The sequence below is a fragment of the Capricornis sumatraensis genome, chromosome 13 (genome assembly GCF_032405125.1).
Source record: "Capricornis sumatraensis isolate serow.1 chromosome 13, serow.2, whole genome shotgun sequence".
NCBI classification, from domain to species: Eukaryota; Metazoa; Chordata; class Mammalia; order Artiodactyla; family Bovidae; genus Capricornis; species Capricornis sumatraensis.
The window spans coordinates 22,374,085-22,396,156 of record NC_091081.1 but is presented as its reverse complement, the minus strand read 5'-3'; the positions used below and the strand labels follow the sequence as shown (position 1 = coordinate 22,396,156).

General features: G+C 40.8%; 1 protein-coding gene across 1 annotated transcript in view; it reads right to left on the bottom strand.

Moving 5' to 3' along the window:
- Positions 1-22,072, bottom strand: part of FRK (fyn related Src family tyrosine kinase) — a 97,290-nt gene that overhangs the window by 30,649 nt on the left and 44,569 nt on the right. The window contains exon 2 of the mRNA XM_068985296.1: positions 7,884-8,005. Coding sequence (XP_068841397.1) covers positions 7,884-8,005 — 122 coding nt within the window. The remainder of the gene's footprint in view (positions 1-7,883; positions 8,006-22,072) is intronic.

The window sequence follows — 22,072 nt, the reverse complement described above, 5'->3', positions numbered from 1 at the left end:
AGTTGGATGTGGTTTTATTTATAGCACAAGATGATAGAGATATTTTAAAATTAGAAACTTCTTTTCAACTAAAAATCAGATCTTCTTCCCCTTTCTATAAATTAATGAGTCGTGGAAACAGAAAATCTAAACTAAAAAAACCTCCTCTATTGTTTCCGTAACGGCATGCTATTTCTTGACATGCCACTAGAGGGAGCACATGCTTGACTGAAAGCCCTCCTTGGCTGCAGTTGCGAAGAGGGGGGACCAGAAAGTACAAGCTGGCGTGGTGTTTTGGTCTTAAAATAACGGTAGACATACAGCATTCAGCATTGTAGACAACATCCATGTTTGTGTAAACACCGTGTGAAATGTTCTCGTTAGGCTTAATGTTACAGTTTTGTTGTGTTTTTTTTTTTCAATAACACGTTTTCTCCACTTAGTGTAACAAAAAGAAATTCCTTGGACACTTTATTGAAGAATCAGGTAACTTTGAAATATAAACATTTATTTAGTTTTTATTTAGTTATTATTTCCCTGAGATATAAACTAAAGTAACTTTCTCAAGGCTGGTGGTAAGGAGGAGGAACTGGAAGGCCTGTGAGTCTCTGACTTTCATTTCCAAAGTCAAGATATCTTAGTTTCCTGTTCAATCAAACACTCAGCACCATGCCTCAAATGTTCTTCCTTATCTATGCCTCCTTTTGTATTCCCCTGCTCAACTCTTCTCCTAATCCTTCCCCCTTTTCCCCAGTTTGAGAGCATCAAGTTTGTATATTATCAAAGCCCAAGATCCAGAAAGAACTGGTTTGACACCTCAGGTCTGGCAGTGTCTTACTATCCAAAAATATAGTCCATATTGAATTTGGGTGCCTAGAAAGAAATGGGTTTTGCCTGTGTATCTCTGTGTGTGTGTGTGTGTGTGTGTGTGTGTGTGTGTGTACAGACATAAACACAGATATATGTACTACATAATAAAATGTTAATTTAACTGTATAGAGTAAAACATCTGAAATATAATTCATCAGTAGTAACATTAAGAAAAGGCAGGCATAATATGATTACTTACCAAAAAACACCACTTGCTATTATGGGCAATGATATTTGCAATTAAGTTGAACATAACTAAATTATGATTTTAATTAAAAGGCATTTTCTAAGATGGCACCAACATGTTTAAAATTTAATACATTTTATGTGAGATACTGGAATTGTTAACATAGAATTTTCTTTCAGCACCGTGTGCACTTTTTAAAAAGCAAAACATCTCTAACCAATAGCAAAATGCTCCTAGAATCCATAGACATTTCATTGCATAATAAATTGAAGGAGCACTTTTTTTCCAACCAATTATTACTTGCCCCTCCTTGGGATATACGATTGTATTTATGTCCATGGCTAATAGTAATAGAATTCCTGACATTCTCTTGTGGCCACTATGTCCACATTAATTTTAAATGAAAACTAAATGGAGGCTGGGGGGACTGATAATGAAACACACAGCCTTTTACCATTGGTCAGCATCAGATTAGAATGAGTCAGCAGGTCTTAGAAAGTTTGGGAGCAATAGTGGTATCTCAGCGGTTAGTGAAAAGTGAGTTTGGGCATGAATTCTGGGCCAGGCAGAGAGATACAGGGCCACAATGCCAATGACATCCTTCTCCAATTCTGTCTTCCCTACAAGTCTTATTACCTGGAAACAACTAATTTGTTAAGGTAAGATGCTGTCTTTTTTCTAAAAGAAGTCTGAAACACAGCTGCTGCTGCTGCTGCTAAGTCGCTACATAGGATTATTTGTGATCTTACACGGTCCAGACCTCTGAGGTTTAAGAAAGTGTCAATGGCCTTGGTTATCTTTGCTGCTGGTAGATGACAGGGTAAATACGTGAGCGTTGGAGCATGTACCATCTTTACAAACTGTTCTAGAAACTGTGGAGATAGAGAAGAAGCATGAAACAGAAGCAATAAAAGTATGTCGCTTCGGTTCAAGGAGTGTATAACCTAGTTTGAAAAGCACATTTTTACCTATGCTGAAAGAGTAATTCATAAATTTAAATGAATCTTTGAATATGTAAGTTCAACGTGAAGGGTACACACAAGGTCAACATGAAAGGGTACACTCCTTCCCTAATGAAGCTGCTGTTGTTCGCATTATTTTTTTAATTGCCTTCAGAAGGAATTTATAAGGCATGCAGAAATATTTACCATATTATAAGTCCATGGTATCACCAAGGTAAGGTGAAGTCGCTCAGTCGTGTCCAACTCTGCGACCCCGTGGACTGTAACCTACTAGGCTTCTCCGTCCATGGGATTCTCCAGGCAAGAATACTGGAGTGGATTGCCATTTCCTTCTCCAGAGGATCTTCCCGACCCAGGGATCAAACACAGGTCTCCTGCCTTGGAGGCAGATGCTTTAACCTCTGAGCCACCAGGGAAGCCTATGGTATCACTCAGGTTAATCAGAAATTTAACATATGATTCAGAAATTTCTTCCAGTGATTCTGGCCACTTCCAAGTATTGAAGCTGCCCTTAATGAACATATTAACATATTAAATTGCCCCAGCTATGGCCTTTCACATAATGTGTGATATCTTTTCTATAAAGGCAGTTCTGCTATTTGTGTGATACATCAGTTCTAAAAATTCTAGCATATTTATTTTAAAAATTAAATTATGTTGCTGCAGAGACCTACCTTATATTCTCAAGAGTAGATAGCAGGCTTCAAAGCAATCACAAAGCACTATTATAGAAGTGCTGCACACTCCGTGGGACCTACGTGTTCATTGTAATGGAGATGTATCACAGTGAGTTCTCAGTTCAGCAGACACAAGTTAGAAAATAGATATGCCCTCCTGCAATTGCTTCAAACACCTCTGAACTAATTTCCTTTGGTTCCCTCTCCTCTCTCCAAGTATGTCTTCTCATGGACTTCATCATGGCTCAGGTGACTAGTTTCCCCCAATCACAGTTACCCTAGATTATGCATTCTCCCTTATTTTACCTCATTTCTCATCAGCCACCAATTCCTGTCAGCTTTATCTTTTAAATTTTTCACCTCCATGTCCTATCCTCTATTTGCTAATCCTCTGCCCTGACTCAAGCCATCACTGATAGAGATAAGCAGGACTCTCTAGCAAAAAGCCCCAGGAGCTCCTTCTAAACTGCATGATCCTGGGCCCACTGGGCCTGTCCCCCACCTCCCCCTTTGAGCAGTAAGAAGGGCTGCACCTGAATTCTATTATACTTCTGACAGGTCCTATGGTTTCCTTTTCCACAAAAGAGGAGCTACAATTTCCCACAGTGCCAAAGCCCAGAGGAGCTGGGCTTTCCAAACCACCCTGCAAATAGCTGATATCTAAAATCAGGCTAGGAGGCTGTGCAAGATTCCTGATGAGAGGGACTGGCTGTGGGGAAAATGGTCTTGCTCTAGTGGGCAGGGTCATGCTCAGTAAACCTTTAATCCAGTTTGCTGATGGGTGGGCCTGGGCTCCCTCCCTGTTAGTTGTTTGGCTTGAGGCGACCCTTTCCTGGAAAGGCAAACCAGTCCTGGAGTCTACAGGCTCTATGGCAGAGCTAAAGAGGACTTATGCCAACACAAGCCTCCCAGGTCTGCTGCTGCTGCCGGTGCCCCTGTCCGCACAGCAGACCACCGCCGACCCCAGCCTTCGCAGGAGACCCTCAAGCACTCGCAGGCAGGTCTGGCTCAGCCTCCCTTCCCCTGGCTCCTGGTGCACACAAGGTTTCGTCTGTGCCCTCCACGAGTCTCTGTTTCCCCATGTCCTGTGGAAGTTCTGCAATCAAATCCCACTGTCCTTCAAAGTCAGATTCCCCGGGGACTCCCAGTCCCTTTGCCAGATCCTCAGGCTGGGAAGTCTGATGCGGGGCCTAGAACATTTGCAACAGTGTGAGAAATTCTTTGGTATTATTGTACTTCCCGTTTGCTGGTTGCCCACCTGGCGGGCGATTTTAATGTGATTGCACCCTCCTACCATCTCATTGCTGCTTCTCCTATGTCCTTGGACATGGAGTATCTTTTTTGGTGGGTTCCAGCGTCCTCCTGTTGATGGATGTTGCATCTAGTTGCAGTTTTGGTGTGCTCACAGGAGAAGAGGAGTGGAAAAGCTGGCTTAAAACTCAACATTTAAAAAACTAAGATCATGGCACCCAGTCCCATCACTTCATAGCAAATTGACGGGGAAAACGTGGAAACAGTGATAGATTTTATTTTCTTGGGCTCCAAAATCACTGCGGATGGTGACTGCAACCGTGAAATTAAGAAATTTGCTCCTTGGAAGAAAATCTGTGAAAAACCTAGAAAGCACATTAAAGACCAGAGATATCACTTTGCCAACAAACGTCCATATAGTCAGAGCTGTAGTTTTTCCTGTAGTCATGTATGGATGTGAGAGTTGGACCATGAAGAAGGCTGAGCGCTGAAGAATTGATGCTTTTAAACTGTGGTGCTGGAGAAGACAAGAGAGTCCTTTGGACCGCAAGGAGATCAATCCAGTCAATCCTAAAGGAAATCAACCCTGAATTTTCTTTGGAAGGACTTATTCTGAAGCTGACACTCCAATACTTTGGCCACATGCAAAGAACAGACTTATTGGAAGAAACCCTGATGCTGGGAAAGACTGAGGGCAGGAGAAGAAGGGGGAGACAGAGGATGAGATGGTTGGATGGCATCACCGATGCAATGGACATGAGTCTGAGCAAACCCTGGGAGGGAAGGACAGGGAAGCCTGGTGTGCTGCAATCCATGGGGTCACAAAGAGTCAGACATGGCCTAGCGACTGAACAACCACCACAAACTCAGGCTGCTCTCGAGAGCCCTAAGGCCACTCCTGCACTTGCCCCATAAAAAGAGGAGAGTGACAGAGAGGCCGTGCGGCTTCTGGGGAAAAGCAAAGCAGCGGTGCAGCTGGCTAATTGGAGATTCCCAGGCCCCACTCCACGGGATGCTGACTGACTCTGCTGTCTCACACCTGTGATTTCAGACAGCAGTGATGATGCTTCTGTGTTTACCTGTCATTTCTCTCCAGAGTGAATGAAGTTGCTCAGTCATGTCCGACTTTTGCTACTGCATGAGCTGTATAACCTACCAGGCTCCTCCGTCCATGGGATTTTCCAGGCATGAATACTGGAGTGGGGTGCCCTTTCCTTCTCCAGGGGATCTTCCCTACCCAGGGATCAAACCCCAGTCTCCCGCACTGCAGGCAGACTCTTTACCATCTGAGCCACCAGGGAAGCCCTTCTCCCCAGACCATCACCTACAAATCGTTCGCCTGTTCTGCTTTCCACACTGCCACCAACATTTAGCCCAAGGCATTTTCTACCTAACACCTCCTTCCATATTTGAAGCTAGAGAAAAAGATCCATACTTCTCATGCTGGCGCACAAGGCCCTGAACAGTTCAGCTCCAACTTTTCAGGCTCATTTTTGGCCATTCCTGCTCTCCTCCATCACTGCTTTACACACACACACACACACACACACACACACACACACCTGTTCTATCCTTCCCCCTTCCCACCCTCCATTCCACATAACACCAGGCATATCACAACTCTGTGCATTGGCCTTGCCAGAAATAATCACTGTCACTCTGCTACCTTGTGACACAAACTGAACACAAAGGCGGCCTCCTCTGTGAAACCTTCCGAATGCCATCTCCTACACTTGGCCCTCTCGTCTCACAACGAGACAGCCATGTTATAACCCTCCTGAGACAGTGCCTTGCTCTCCCTGATGCCCTCGATTTAACAAAGGCCTGGCACAGAGTAGGCACTCAAACGTCTGTTCCAGAAATAGATGGTATAAAAAATGGTATCAGCTATTAGATGCATCAACCTGAATATTGGTGATGAACCCTTTGTCTCATGTCTTCAGGGTGGTCATTTTTCGACTATCTTCAGTCTAGTATCATCTGCTCTTGAAAGGGTTTCACTGAGGATGAATCTGGAACTCCCTCTCCTTCTCTAGAGATTTTCCTATGCAGAGTTAACCTAAAGTAAAATCACTATGTGCAATGCAGTGTTTTCTCTGAAAAACTCAACTGAAAGTCATTTTTTATTCCTCAAGGTGTATTTTTCTGAAAGTGTGCCTTAAACAATAATATAAATGCTTATGGGACACCAAACATCAAATTAATATTAATGGCAATAACAATAATCATTTCCTCTAGAGTAATTGATTGAAGTCAAGAAATAGCCGAACCAGTTGACATGCAGTCAGAATTTTACATTTTTCATCAGAAAAACAACTCTCTACCAATGACAAATAACAGTAAAGGCCACTAAAACTACCTGTCATGCATCTAATGAAGACAGATTCTCTGGCTACCACATATAATATGTAATATCCAAAAGCACCGCTCTAATTCACAGCTAATTAGTGTCATGCCATTATGAGAGGTGTCACGGCCCTAACTCTCTCCCCGGATCAACGCAGACCTCACAAGAGCTGACAGCCGTGCAAGGATCACAACGAGCCGATTAGCACCCACCCCAGCCTTGGGCTGCTGCTTCTCAGCGCCTGCCCCAGCACCAATAAATCACGCTTCCTCGCGAAGCTCTGCTCTGACAGCTACGAACCATTGCCGCCGGAGGAATAAAGACAATACTTCGAAGGAACACTCATGTGGGAAAGACAGAGATAGAAAAGGGATATTATTTGCCTTCCTTTAGTGGCACAACCGTCAGCAAAATTGAAGGCCATCAATTCAGACTGATTAGGAGACAACTGCACCAAGAAATAAATTCATGACTGATACACCTGAAGATCATTAGTGGTAATCAAAGTCAGCAATTGGCTTGTTCACTCATTTGTTTGTTTGAATGTAGATATATCAAAGACCAGTTTTCCCCATTTTTCTCCTGTATCACCCTTCTTCTGGCTAATGAGAAAATTTCCCTTTCAGCAGAACATAAAGGTCTGCTTTTACTTGCCCCCGGGTGAATACACAGCAATCAGATAATTTGTTTGCAAGACTCTAAATGGCTTGACTTCATTGGAAAGGAATCTATAATAATATGCTGGTCTCCAAGTAGAGCCTACAAAGCTTCCTAAATCCATAGGCAAGCGCTAGAGTATTCTCAAAACATAACAGCCAATATCCTTGTAATTTTATTCTAAGCCTATAAAGCGATTTTGTTCCATAATATTCTACTTAGAAAGTGTTCAGAACAGTCACTGTAGTCTGGGAATTATTTAAAGATATGACTCAAGTAATCCTACTTTTCCTGTGTTTTCCTCATGGAAATATTCTTCTTCTATATTTTTAATGCTAGGATCTAAAACATTTAATCTAGCTTTTGACTGATGACTACCTAATATATAAGCACCTGTAATGCTTAAAGATGACTCTGAGGTCCCCTGCGCTTCTTGTCTTCTAAGATATTATAAAGTAAACACATACTTGACTCTTAGCCAGAAAACTACATTTGACCAAATGTTACATGTCATGGGTTAATTAAGTGCATTGGCATTCAGGATTTCAATTCATTTTCTATTTATCAGGCAAATACAAATGAAATGTTAAAAAACAAAATGTATTATGGCAAGATCAGTTCTGACAAGTTTAGACTCTGCTTCTTGCTTATCATTTCTCTAGAAGGATAGGCTAGTAGGTAATGCAAAAGTGTGAAAACATAGGCAGATCCATATAGTTGTCATTTCATACCTAGAGAGTATGTATTTGAAACTATTTACAGATACTTCTAACCATAGATAGAATTTTTTTTGCTAATTTTTATATTACTCGAGTGGTTCAGTATATTTATTGTTGGTACTATTCTGAAGATAAATAAGGCAAACTTAAAATTAACATGTCCATGTTCACACAGAAGGACATGACTACAGACTCTCATATCCATACTTAATTCACACAGAACAATTCCCATACCTGAAAGGGCAAAATCGCCTTTCTGACTTTCACTTTCTCTGATTAGAAAAGCTCCCGTCTGATTTTCTGAATATAATAGTTGTTTTTCAGCATCTGTTCTCTTGATTGCTCCAAAGAACCATCTAAAAAGAGAGAGAGAGATGAACTTTAATTAACCAATCAACATTCATCTTTTTTAAGGAGGAAGAAGTTTGTCAAGAAAGTATTTCAATATCACAGAGGCTTGATACTCTTCAGTGAAACTATAACAGGTATAAATGGTAGCTTTCGATACTTGACATGATTTTTCTGGATGTCTTCAATCCTCATCAGGAGTCTTTAATACATTAAAAAATAGGAATTTGGGTGATGTCTGCTATGACAACCCTTCTCACACATGTATTCTGTCTGAGAAATACTGTATTCACTCTCTGTCAAATGTAAAGCTTCCAAGGTGGGCTTACCACCACATGGTTAAGTCTGCCATGCTCCATGATCCAAAATTGCTCATCATCACCATCAGACTGTCCACTAACTCTCCTAACACCTGTTAGGAAGCAAACATTTCAATCCAGGGATTCATATACTTCACATCAAACTGAGAACAGTCAAAAATGTAGTTTTCTGAGCTTTTCTTCTGCTGCTGCTTCTTTTTATTGTTCCTTTTTGCAGCACACAGGCTTAGCTGTCCATAGAATATGAGATACAGGATTTTAGTTCCCCAACAAGGGATCAAACCCATGTCCTCTGATTGCAAGGCAAGATTCTTAACCACTGGACCACCAGGGAAGTCCCTCTCTGAGCTTTAATTTCCACCTTTCTCCACGTCCATCGCTGTCAACTCCTCCAGTAATGTAAAATGATTTTGCATGTTTAGAAGGAAGTTTTCATCCATGGAGTGAGTGAGTGAAAGTCACTCAGTCGTGTCTGACCATTTGCAACGCATGGATTATACAGTCCATGGAGCCCTCCAGGCCAGAATACTGGTGTGGGTAGCCTTTCCCTTCTCCAGCGGATCATCCCAACCCAGGGATTGAACCCAGGTCTCCCACATTGCAGCTGGATTCTTTACCAGCCAAGCCACAAAGGAAGCCCAAGAATACTGGACTGGGTAGCCTGTCCCTTCTCCAGCCAGTCTTCCCACCCAGGAATTGAGCTGGGGTCTGCTGCATTGCAGGTGGATTCTTTACCAACTGAGATATGAGGGAAGCCCCTTCATCCATGGAAAGATTATATGGAAAAGATACTTCTGCCTGGGTAGTATCTTCTCAGTGTCCCCTCCACTTCTTATCTTTACCCTCTTATCCATTACATTCTAGAACCATAAGAGTCAGTAAATGTGAATGTGATCAACTGCAACAAAGAATTAAGGATATTAATATCAGAGCCAGCTTGAAACTGACTATGTCAAGTCAGTAGGCACCAATATGATAAAGAGGAACTGAGATAGCCAGATTTTCATGAATAAACTTTCACTACGGGGTCATAATTTTGATCTTTATCATTAAAGATTTTAGGTAAAACATTTATCTTTCCAGGTTATCATCTTTTAAAATATAAGCCCTGTAAAGGAAATGTAGGCTTGAGGGGAAAGATACAGGCTGAGTGAGGAACTGCAGGCTGAGAGGGGCCCTCAAAATTGGCTCCAATTGTTTGAAGAGATCACAGATATCAGGGAGTATGAGCGCACTAAGGTGATACAATTGAAAGAAGAAGTGGAAAAAGTTGAGAAAAAAGGACATTAAAATATAATTACCTCCAGACAAAAGTAAGATGTTTGTTTACCATTTTCCTAATTATCAAATTTCAAATTATATAATATTAACTGTATCAGCCAGGAAATGCCAGATTATGTTAGAGCAATGAACAACTCCAAAAGTCTCAGTGGTTTAGAGACACCAGAGATTTATTTTGTGCTCAGCTGCACATCCACTGGGCTCATCTGTGCTACATCCATCTCTGTGTCTGCCAAAGAATTTTCATCTCCATGCTTCCATGACTGGCCAGGAGGGCAGGCTTGGAAACTGTGGCAAATCACAGGCTGGCTTCTGGAGCTTCTATTTAAAGCTTCTGCTCAAGAATGAGCCTCTGGACAAATAAGTTGTATGTTCATGCCTAAATGCAAAGAGAAAATGCAATCCTACTATTTCCTCTAAGGCAGAAACTTGGAAACACTGGGTGGACTACACTAATGACTACCACACTGATTCAATAACGGGAACCAAATTAATATCCATAGACTATTGTTTGCCCAACTGAAATTATAAAAGGCTTGGAAATGTTCCAACCTAGACAGCATATTAAAAAGCAGAAACATTACTTTGCCAACAAAGGTCCATCCAGTCAAGGCTATGGTTTTTCCAGTGGTCATGTATGGATGTGAGAGTTGGACTGAATATTCATTGGAAGGACTGATGCTGAAACTCCAATACTTTAGCCACCTGATGCGAAGAACTGACTCATTTGAAAAGACCCTGATGCTGGGAAAGATTGAAGGCAAGAGGAGAAGGGGACGACAGAGGATGAGATGGTCTGATGGCATCACCAACTCAATGGACATGAGTTTGAACACGCTCCGGGAGTTGGTGATGGACAACGAGGCCTGACATGCAGCAGTCCACGGGGTCTCAAAGAGTCAGACACGACTGAGTGACTGAACTGAACTGGTTGGAAATGTTCCAAGGTGGCGATGGAATAAATTCATAGAAAAATGGAAATTTATTTTTCCATCACTGCATAAATAAGTAAATAGAATAATGGAACATAATTAAAAACTCAAACAGAACCAAACATACAAATTAGTGATGAATCTATGCTGCTGCTAAGTCGCTTCAGTTGTGTCCGACTCTGTGCAACCCCACAGATGGCAGCCCACCAGGCTCCCCCATCCCTGGGATTCTCCAGGCAAGAACACTGGAGTGGGTTGCCATTTCCTTCTCCAATGCATGAAAGTGAAAAGTGAAAGTGAAGTCGCTCAGTCGTGTCTGACTCTTAGCGACCTCATGAACTACAGCATACCAGGCTCCTCCATCCATGGGATTTGCCAGGCAAGAGTACTGGAGTGGGGTGCCATTGCCTTCTCCAGATGAAAGTATAGATTAGTCAATAAATGATACTGGTACCATTCATAATCCATATGAAAATATTAATTGATGCTACTTACAGCATACACAATAATTTTACATAGATTAAAAACCTAATATAAAAGGCAAACTTTAAAACATTCTGAGGATATTGGAGTAGGGAAGTTTTCCTCAACAATACAAAAAGAGACATAAGACATATAAGCCTTAAGGGGAAAGAAAGACTTATGACAATTATTGCATCACTATTAAAAACTAACAACACCAAGATTGCCATAAAATAAAATTTCAAAATAAGCCACAGACCTAGAAAAGTTACTTGCACAACATATAACCAAGAATAACATTACTGTTCAGTTTATATAGAGATCTATATTCACTAAAACAATAAACAAGACACAGTATATACTATGACAAAAATTGACATAGTGTATACCTGATAGATGACAGAAAAGAAAAACCTAATAACCAGTAAAAAAAAAAAAAAAGGAAAGAAGTACAGCTTTTATCTATTGCCAGTAATTATGAATATTAAGAATATTTAAATATAAAAATGAGAAGTGATTTCACTTTTCAGGCTGGACAAAATTGAAAACTTTCACATTCAGACATTGGGGGAAATATGAAACAAGAATCTTTATACAGTACTAATACTAGTGGAAGGTAATTGGTACAATCCGTTCAGAGAGCATTTGGCAATACCTGGTAAAACTGAATATTTGTATACTACTTAATTTCCTCTCTAGGTTGTATACTCTACGTGCTCAAGGAAATATACCACAAGAACATTTACTAAAGAATTCTCACATTGAAAATTGGAAACAACCTAAATGTCCACTTCAGAGCAATTGATACATAAACTTAATTATGCATATAAAATGGATTACTATATGGGAGTTAAAGTAAATATATCGTTGAGAGACAAAAGGAAGTTCAAGAATGATCCATAACATTATAATGCCATTTATACAAAGTTTAAGCAAACACATTTAAAAAAACACACAGATTTTTATGGATAAATGCCATTGAGTGACAGCTAATGTTGAAAATTCTGAAAGAGATGGGCATACCAGACCACCTGACCTGCCTCTTGAGAAACCTATATGCAGGTCAGGAAGCAACAGTTAGAACTGGACATGGAACAACAGACTGGTTCCAAATAGGAAAACGAGTACGTCAAGGCTGTATATTGTCACCCTGCTTATTTAACTTCTATGCAGAGTACCTCATGAGAAATGCTGGGCTGGAGGAAGTACAAGCTGGAATCAAGATTGCCAGGAGAAATATCAATGTCCTCAGATATGCAGATGACACCACCCTTATGGCAGAAAGTGAAGAAGAACTAAAGAACCTCTTGGGTGAAAGTGAAAGAGGAGAGCGAAAAAGTTGGCTTAAAGCTCAACATTCAGAAAACTAAGATCGTGGCATCCGGTCCCATCACTTCATGGCAAATAGATGAGGAAATAGTGGAAAAAGTGACAGACTTTATTTTGGGGGGCTTCCTGTTGGCTCAGAGGTTAAAGCGTCTGCCTGGAATGTGGGAGACCTGGGTTCGATCCCTGGGTCAGGAAAGATCCCCTGGAGAAGGAAATGGCAACCCACTCCAGTACTCTTGACTAGAGAATCCCATGGAGGGAGGAGCCTGGTAGGCTACAGTCCATGGTTTCACTTTCACTTTCAAAATCACTGCAGATGGTGACTGCAGCCATGAAATTAAAAGACGTTTACTCCTTGGAAGGAAAGTTATGACCAAGCTAGACAGCATATTAAAAAGCAGAGACGTTATTTTGTCAACAAAGGTCCTTCTAGTCAAGGCTACGGTTTTTCCACTGGTCATGTATGGATATGAGAGTTGGACTATAAAGAAAGCTGAGCACCAAAGAATTGATGCTTTTGAACTGTGGTGTTAAAGACTCTTGAGAGTCCCTTGGACTGCAAGGAGATCCAACCAGTCAATCGTAAAGGAAATCAGTGCTGAATATTCATTGGAAGGACTAATGCTGAAGCTGAAGCTCCAATACTTTGGCCACTTGATGCGAAGAACTGACTCATTGGAAAAGACCCTGATGCTGGGAAAGACTGAAGGCAGGAGGAGAAGGGGACAACACAGAATAAGTTGGTTGGATGGCATCACCGACTCAATGGACATGAATTTGAGCAAGCTCCGGGAGTTGGTGATGGACAGGGAAGCCTGGTGTGGTACAGTCCACAGGGTCGCAAAGAGTCGGACACAACTGAGTGACTGAACTGAACTGACAGTTAAAGTATTCAGGCAATTTCTTTTTAGACTCCATTTCCAGCAACGGCAAAATTTCTTCAGACAAATATTTCAAGCAAAGAAGTAACATGCATCAAATATACTGATCAATCCCATACATTTTCCTGATTTCTAGTGCATTAATTATCCAGCAACATTAAAATGTTTGGTCCAAATGTAAATATGTAAACCTCTATAAGAATTATAATTTATCTTGCAGATTAAATTCTTAGAAGTACAACTATATCTCCTATATCTCATTTTTCTAAAGAATAAACACTCCATTATGTAAGTTTTACATGTAAACATTACATTTGTAATTTGGATAATCAAGTTTATAAAATGATGTGTTTTCTCTGCCCAATATACATAAAAGCAAACAGTTCTGTAAATCAAATGGTTAAAGATACAGTCATTTTACTACATTTGCAGAGAGCAACTTCTGTCTCACCCATTCTGGATTCTTGGACAATCACTTTACAAGGCAAATCACACCAGTAAAAAATTGATAATAACAATGAAATACATGAAACTATTAAGTTGGCATAAAAGTTTGTTCAGGTCTTCCCATAACATCTTGTGGAAAAACCCAAACAAACTTTATGACCATCCCAATTTCTTTGGGAGGAATGATGCTAAAGCTGAAACTCCAGTACTTTGGCCACCTCATGCGAAGAGTTGACCCATTGGAAAAGACTCTGATGCTGGGAGGGATTGAGGGCAGGAGGAGAAGGGGACGACAGAGGATGAGATGGCTGGATGGCATCACTGACTCGATGGACGTGAGTTTGAGTGAACTCCGGGAGTTGGTGATGGACAGGGAGGCCTGGTGTGCTGCGATTCAAGGGGTCGCAAAGAGTCGGACACGACTGAGCAACTGAACTGAACTGAATGTTTAACTGGATGTATCAGCTCACTTAATATCTGGAATTTGACTTGATTGAGCTACCATCAAGAAGTGAAGAAAATAGGGCTTCCTTGTTGGTTCAAAAGAATTTGGCTTACAATGCAAGGGACACCGGTTTGATCCCTGGTCTGGAAAGATCCCACGTGCATTGGAGCAGCTAAGCCCGCAAGCCACAACTACTGAGCCTGTTCTCTAAAGGCCTAAAAACTGCAACTACTGTGCTCATGTGCTGCAACTACTGAACCCACACACTCTAGAGCCTGTGCTCCCCAACAAGAGAAGCCAGTGCAATGAGAAAGCACAACTGGAGAGAAGCCCCCACTCCTCACAACTAGAGAAAGCCCCTATGCAGCGATGAAAACCCACCACAGCCAAAAAAACAAATAAATATTTAAAAGAAGTGAAGAAAATGAATAAAACTAGCTTTCTGGATGCAGTGGCATTATAATGCCATCTTTCATACTCAAAGATGATGCTTCTGCTATAGATTGTGATCACTAGAGCGTATGCTGTTGTATAGACTAATGGGCAACCGATAGTGCGTTCCACCCACTGCACATGTGAAAATTGTTCCTTAATTTGTGGTCTGAGCCTCGGGCAGAACTGTCATCCTCCTCGGTTCTGCCTTCAGAGCCCTTGCTGGCCGCATTCCGGAAGAGTACATCCACCGCAGCCATTTTCAGTTCTCTCTGTAAGCTGTAGTTCTTATGTGCAGCAAACAGTGAATGCCAAGAAGAAATCAAGAAATCCTAAGGTTATAAAACATCAAAGAAGAGTCTTATAGAGCATGATCCTCAAAATGTGGGTCAGCATCACATGGAAACCTAGAAATTTGCAGGCTTTCCATCATACCTACTGAATCAGAAAGTCTGAAGGTGAGGCCAGGCCACCCGGGTTTTAGCAGCTTGTCCCCCAGTAAATCTGATGCACACCGAAGGCAGAACTACTGCGGTACAGGAACAGGAAAGAGGTTATAAATTTACATAACACCTCGGAGAATAAGCTAGATTTGGCACTTACATGTGAATAACTATCCAGTAAAATGACACTACACACACACATATAGGCATTTTATTGATATTTAATGAAAATGACCTTTATTACTATGCTTTATCCACCATGAAAGAGACCTTGATTAAGACTAACCAAAAAGAAGAGGAGCTCCATAGTAACCTATAACCTTGGAGAAAAATGCTTCAATTAGATGAAAATGGAGGAAAAGATACAATATTTTTTTAGACAAAAGGAGTATGTAGTTGAAATCCAAGATTTATTTTGCAAACATCTGAGTGTCTATTGTGTGTAAATTATATAGCCCTGATATAGAAAGATCTGCAAGACATATTGCTGGATACAAAAGGGTAAATTACAAAGTACTAGGAATATTATAATTTTATTTATATTCCAAAAGCCAATAAGTCAAAAATTACGTGTGCTTACTTCTTTTAGGGACAGATAAAAAATGATGACAAAGAACTTTCTATTTTTATTCTGCATTCTTTTCTGTAATTTGGATGTTCATAATAAGATGCAGTTATATCATTTCACAATTAATTTGAAAGAAGTCAATCAGGTACATACTACCAAAAAACTGCACATTATAAAGATCTGGACTAGAAATTTGGGCCATTAAAACTGAAAGCTACAAGAAAAATCTCAAAGGAGTATGGAATGAGTGAAAGTGGATGAGCAGTGAAACAGATAGAAAATCAAACATGACACCAGGGTATCAAAACTGCATCACAGGACAACGTACTCAGCAGCACATCAGAAGGCAGAGTGTAATGAGAAGTAAGAGCTAAAGCATCTCACTGTGAAGTTATGCCTGTATTTCCTCATTTGTACCTGGGACTAATAATCATTAGCCTGCAGTCTTGTTTTGAGATTAAGGATAATCATGTGTGTAAAGTGATCAATGCCTGGCCACACTCACACTTAATAAATAGCACTTACTTTAAGAGAACTGATTGAAGGGACAAGTTATATATTTGTTTTTAGACGCTGTGGCTTGGGGGAAATGATAGAACACAAGTGGATATGTGAACGTGAGCTTAGGTCTCTGTCTGAACTGACTTCTCCGTTCTGCCTGTTCAGTCTTGACTAGGCCACGCCGCCACCAGGTGGCAGTAGTCCATTTTACTAATCCAGAAAAGAGAACTACAGCAATCAGCTCAGTTCAGTTCAGTTGCTCGGTTGTGTCTGACTCTTTCCAACCTCATAGACTGCAGCGCGCCAGACTTCCCCGTCCATCACCAACTCCCGGAGCTTGCTCCGATTCATGTCCATCGAGTCGGTGATGCCATCCAACCAGCTCATCCTGTGTTGTCCCCTCTCCTCCTGCCTTCAATCTTTCCCAGCATCAGGGTCTTTTCCAATGAGTCAGTTCTTAGATCAGGTGACCAAAGTATTGGAGCTTCAGCTTCGGCCTCAGTCCTTCCAATGAATATTCAGCACTGATTTCCTTTACGATTGACTGGTTGGATCCCCTTACAGTCCAAGGGACTCTCAAGAGTCTTCAACACCAACTCCAACTCCAGCACAGTTCAAAAGCATCAGTTCTTCAGTGCTCAGCCTTCTTTATGGTTCAAGTCTCACATCCATACATGACTACTGAAAAACCATAGTTTTGACTAGATGCAGCTTCGTCTGCAAAGTAATGTCTCTGATTTTTAATATGCTGTCTAGGTTTGTCAAAGCTTTTCTTCAAAGGACCAAGCGTCTTTTAATTTTAAGGCTCCCATCCCCATCTGCAGTGATTTCGCAGCCCAAGAAAATAAAGTCTCTCACTGTTTCCATTGCTTCCCCATCTATTTGCCATGAAGTGATGGAACCGGATGCCATGATCTTAGTTTTTTAAATGCTGGGTTTTAGGCCAGCTTTTTCACTCTCCTCTTTCACTTTCATCAAGAAGCTCTTTAGTTCTTCTTCACTTTCTGCCATAAGGGTAGTGTCATCTGTATATCTGATTACAGCTTGTGCTTCCTCCAGTCTGGCATTTTGCATGATGTACTCTGCATATGAGTTAAATAAGCAGGGTGACAATATACAGCCTTGATGTACTCCATTCCCAATTTGGAACCAGTCTATTAGTCCATGTCCAATTCTAACTGTAGCTTCTTGACCTAACAGATTTCTCAGGAAGCAGATAAGGTGGTCTGGTATTCCCATCTCTTTCAGAATTTTCCATAGTTTGTTGTGATCCACACGGTCAAAGGCTTTAGTGTAGTCAGTGAAGCAGAAGTAGATGTTTTTCTGGAACTCTCTTGCTTTCTCGATGATCCAGCGGATGTTGGCAGTTTGATCTCTGGTTCCTCTGTCTTTTCTAAATCTAGCTTGAACATCTGGAAGTTCTTGGTTCACCTACTGTTGAAGACTCACTTGGAGAATTTTGAGCATTACTTTACTAGCATGTGAGATGAGTGCAATTGTGCGGTAATTTGAACATTCTTTGGCATTGCCTTTCTTTGGGACTGGAATGAAAACTGACCTTTTCCAGTCCTGTGGCCACTGCTGAGTTTCCCCGATTTGCTGGCATATTGAGTGCAGCACTTTGACAGCATCATCTTTTAGGATCAGAAATAGCTCAACTGGAATTCCATCACCTCCACTAGTTTTGTTCATAGTGATGCTTCCTAAGGGCCACTTGACTTCACATTCCAGGATGTCTGGCTCTAGGTGAGTGATCACACCATCGTAGTTACCTGGGTCATGAAGATCTTTTTTGTATAGTTCCATATATTCTTGCCACCTCTTCTTAGTATCTTCTGCTTCTGCTTCCATACCATTTCTGTCCTTTATTGTGCCCACCTTTACATGAAAGTAAAGCAATAACTATATATATATATATTAAGCTAGCTATATAAATATATATAAAGCTAACTAAAGCTATAGTGTGATTAACTGGACTATATTTTACAAAAAAGACAGAAAGTATCTTTTTTAAAAAAACAAAATGTATGCAGTGTTACTGAAAACTAACACCTAAATAACATAGACATCAATCAAAATTTAGAAAAATAAACCTGTGGATACTTGTGGTATCTCCATTAATGTTTCCTTATTTCATTCACTAGAGCCTTTTTCTATTCACTCTGCTGCCTCACGGACTGGCACAAAGTAGACGCTCATAACTCCAATAAGATGGAGGTTATTTCCTCCTATCTTTTTAAAAGGGGACACTCATCCTCAGTAACTTCTGGCTAATGTTTATAAATTTAACAAATAATTTCTTTTCCCAATGTCTCCCTAACAACTAAGATGGCTAGCCTTAAACTCTAAAGACGGCTGCTGCTGCTGCTAAGTTGCTTCAGTCATGTCCGACTCTGTGCAACCCCATAGATGGCAGCCCACCACGCTCCCCCATCCCTGGGATTCTCCAGGCAAGAACACTGGAGTGGGTTGCCATTTCCTTCTCCAATGCATGAAAGTGAAAAGTGAAAGGGAAGTCGCTCAGTCGTGTCCGACTCTTAGTGACCCCATGGATTGCAGCCTACCAGGCTCCTCCGTCCACGGCAAGAGTCCTGGAGTGGGGTGCCATTGCCCTCTCCTAAAGACGGCTAGCTAGACTCTAAAAAAATAGATTTCTAATACCAATACTTGTATCCTCCCCAAAAATAGCAAAAAAGAAAGTGGGTAGATCAACTTGGCATAGCCACCAATGGGAAAGTACCCGGGGATGACTCCCCTGGTGAAATGCAGGTTAGGGGTATTTTTATTGCTGTCATTATGGTAACACAGGTTATTATGGATAAAAAACCACCTGCTGTCCCCACCGGAGAAAGCAATGGCAACCCACTCCAGTGTTCTTGCCTGGAGAATCCCAGGGACGGGGGAGCCTGGTGGGCTGCCATCTCTGGGGTCACACAGAATCGGACACGACTGAAGCGACTTAGCAGCAGCAGCAGCATTGTCCCCACCAGTGTGGTTTGGGAGAATCAGCGAGACTAACATATTTGCAAAATTCCTACAGTTTGCAGGGTACATTCATAATCACATTTAGCCATTTATGGTACCTAAGGCTTGGAATCATGACCCTTAAGCTATGGAGGTTCTATATGACTTGCCTGCACTAATCTGTGCTTCAGTAACACTGCCAGGAAAGCCTCTATCAAAGTTCCCTATGGTCCAGGTAATTTTCATGTCCTTTCCCCTTCCCTCCCCTTCCCTTCCCTTTGGCTCAGCATCCCTCTTGGCTTGTACTAATTAACCCTGCCACTTTTCCCCACTCTCCTATTATGATAAGGACAAAAAGATAATAATAATACTGATAATGTATTCTCTTAGTTTTCCCTCCTTTCCATTTCCGCCACCACAACCTTTGTCCCATGCATCATCACCATTTGGACTATGGCAATGTTTTACTGCTACCTTTAATCTTAATAGCTTCTGCTTCCAGATCACACACAAGGAGCCAAGTACCATGGCTGCAAGTTTATGTGCATCAGCTCAGTCTCTCTCCCACTTGCTCACCACCACCACTAGATTAAGCATCAGAAAACATTACCTGGTACCTCTCACCAGTACATACACATAAAAAAAGTTTTAAGGCTTCCCTTTGCTCATGGAGTAAAACCTTTATTAACTCACCTCCATGTGGCCACTAGCCAGTTCTTCAGCCTTATCTTCCCTATATCAATTCTGCTCCAGCTAAACACATCCTCTTCCCACTATTGGTGGTAGCATCACTTAAAACCTGCCTCCCTAGCGTTCCTTCAGGGCTCAGCCACTACTCCTCTGGTTTGGCAAGACACACACAAAAGCTAGTGCTGCACAGTAGTACTTTTTATTTTGAGATTAGTCCCTGTGTTCACCTGAGGCTGCAGACCTCCCTGGCATAAAGACTGAGTCTGATAACACCAGATATGCTTTTTGGAACAGTTAAATAAATACTTGCTGATGAAGCAGTTAACACATTGTATCTCAGTGTGGGCATTTTATGTAGTCTTTTGATTTATACCGAATGTTGGACTTAATGCCTGTGTTTCACGTAATCTTTTATTTGTTCTTGCCAAAGAGCGTGGAGGGCAAAGCATTTAAGGAAGAAACCTTATCTGCTCTGGGCCAGTCGCAGCACAGATTCGAATGTTAATTGGGCTCAGATCACAGATTTCAATCTAACCACTCTCTTCTGCCAAAGGGAACAGTTCTGTGTGAATGTAGAGACCAAAAATGAAGCTGACTTTTCTGTCCTCCAAAACACAGGGATATCAGGGCTGCACACAGGAAAAGAGTGTGTGATAAAGTCACAATGTCACATCCGGTATCTGAGGTAGGACTTGCAGTCACAGAAAAACCAGGAAATTCCTTGTATGGGTCATTTGATAAAGCTTTGTTGTTGCTATTGTTCACCTTTGTAGTCATCATGAAAGGGGACTTTTGAAGGAATTTTCTCAGGAAGTAAGGTTAACTAATTGGTACTTTCCCTACTGAGAAAGGTACAGTACCACGTGTTTATGAAAGCATCTGATTGTAACCTGAATCCACTTCCCTGAGTCTAGTCATCAAAAGTACACAATTCCTCACAAAAAGTTTAGGAAGAATACAACAAAGTTTAGACAAGCCTTCATTCTCAAGGCACACTGTTTTTGCTTCCCAACCATTTCAACAGAGTAAAAGGAAATAAAAGTTAATATTTTTAAAATAAAAAACAAAATGTGTACATATATGATGGTGTTTCCAATCATCAAGCCTGAAATAAAAGTGAAAAATTTAACCTATGTACTCTGTTTTTGTACATTTGTGATAATGCTTGTCCTAGAAACTAGAGGAATATGGGTTAGAGCTGAAAGCGTTACACATTAAATGGTTTCTATCTTTGTCACACCCAAAGAAAGTAAACTGATTTTGTAATTCCTGGGGAAATGCTTTACTTCACAAAACATCACACATGTTCATTCCCATTTCTTTCTTACATGAATAAGCTTTGAGGTGCTAAGGTTTCTTTTTAATGGTTATATGGGTCACTAATTTCAGAGTGACTTAGTTTCCTACCCCTCAAAAATAGTTACCTTCCTTCATGAATCATTTTCTTTCTCACTCCAAGACAGAAAGCTACAAGGAACTTTTTAATTCACTTAACTTTATAGAATTTTAATTTCCAGTGTCATGAATGATATTTATCTCAACCCACTTTATTTAAACCATTGAGTATTCTTTAAAAAGCTACAAAATAACTTTTTCTTTGAGAACCATCTTCATGGGAAAAAACAAGACCTAAGGTTTGAGTCTAATCAGTGGGTGGTCCCTGTGTGCACCCGCTGTGGATGGGTTCATACAGCCATGTATTGGATTTGGCAGGCCAGTCTGAATTTTCAGGATAACAAGTTTCTCATACAAAAAGAAAAAGAAAAAGGAGCATATATATCCTTTTTATAAATGTCAGAGATTATATTCAAAATATTTTGTGACTGATACAGCACAGGTACCCATTATTAGAACAGACACCAGCAAAACCAGAGGCTCATGTTTGACTTTCAACCATGGTACTTATCATTTCAACACTAAATGATGCGCTGTGTCATCCCTCACTTTCATTGAATTCTTTATTCCATATAAAAGATAGGAAACACCTTTAAAGTATCTTTACCTTCTCGTTACCATACAGGGTAATATTGATATAATTTTCTATATGCTTATATGCTGAAATATATCAGTTATATTTACTTCATAAGCATATGAAGAACAGATGAATGCAAGCAAAAGAGGAAAAGAAGAGTGCATTCCTTTTCCTTTGAGAATTTAGAGTATCAACAGAGGGGCACAAGATCATTTTAACTGGGTAATAACTCAAAAAAGAAAGTGATCAAACAAAAAGAGCATAGAATCACCAAGGGGTGCTGTCAGAGACATGAACAATTAACAGTGAGTCAATGATGGAAGCCTTCTTAAAGAAAACACACTTTGAATACAGGTTTGGGAAAGATGAGAAATCCGAAAACATGAAGGGCAAGGGCATGTGCACGAC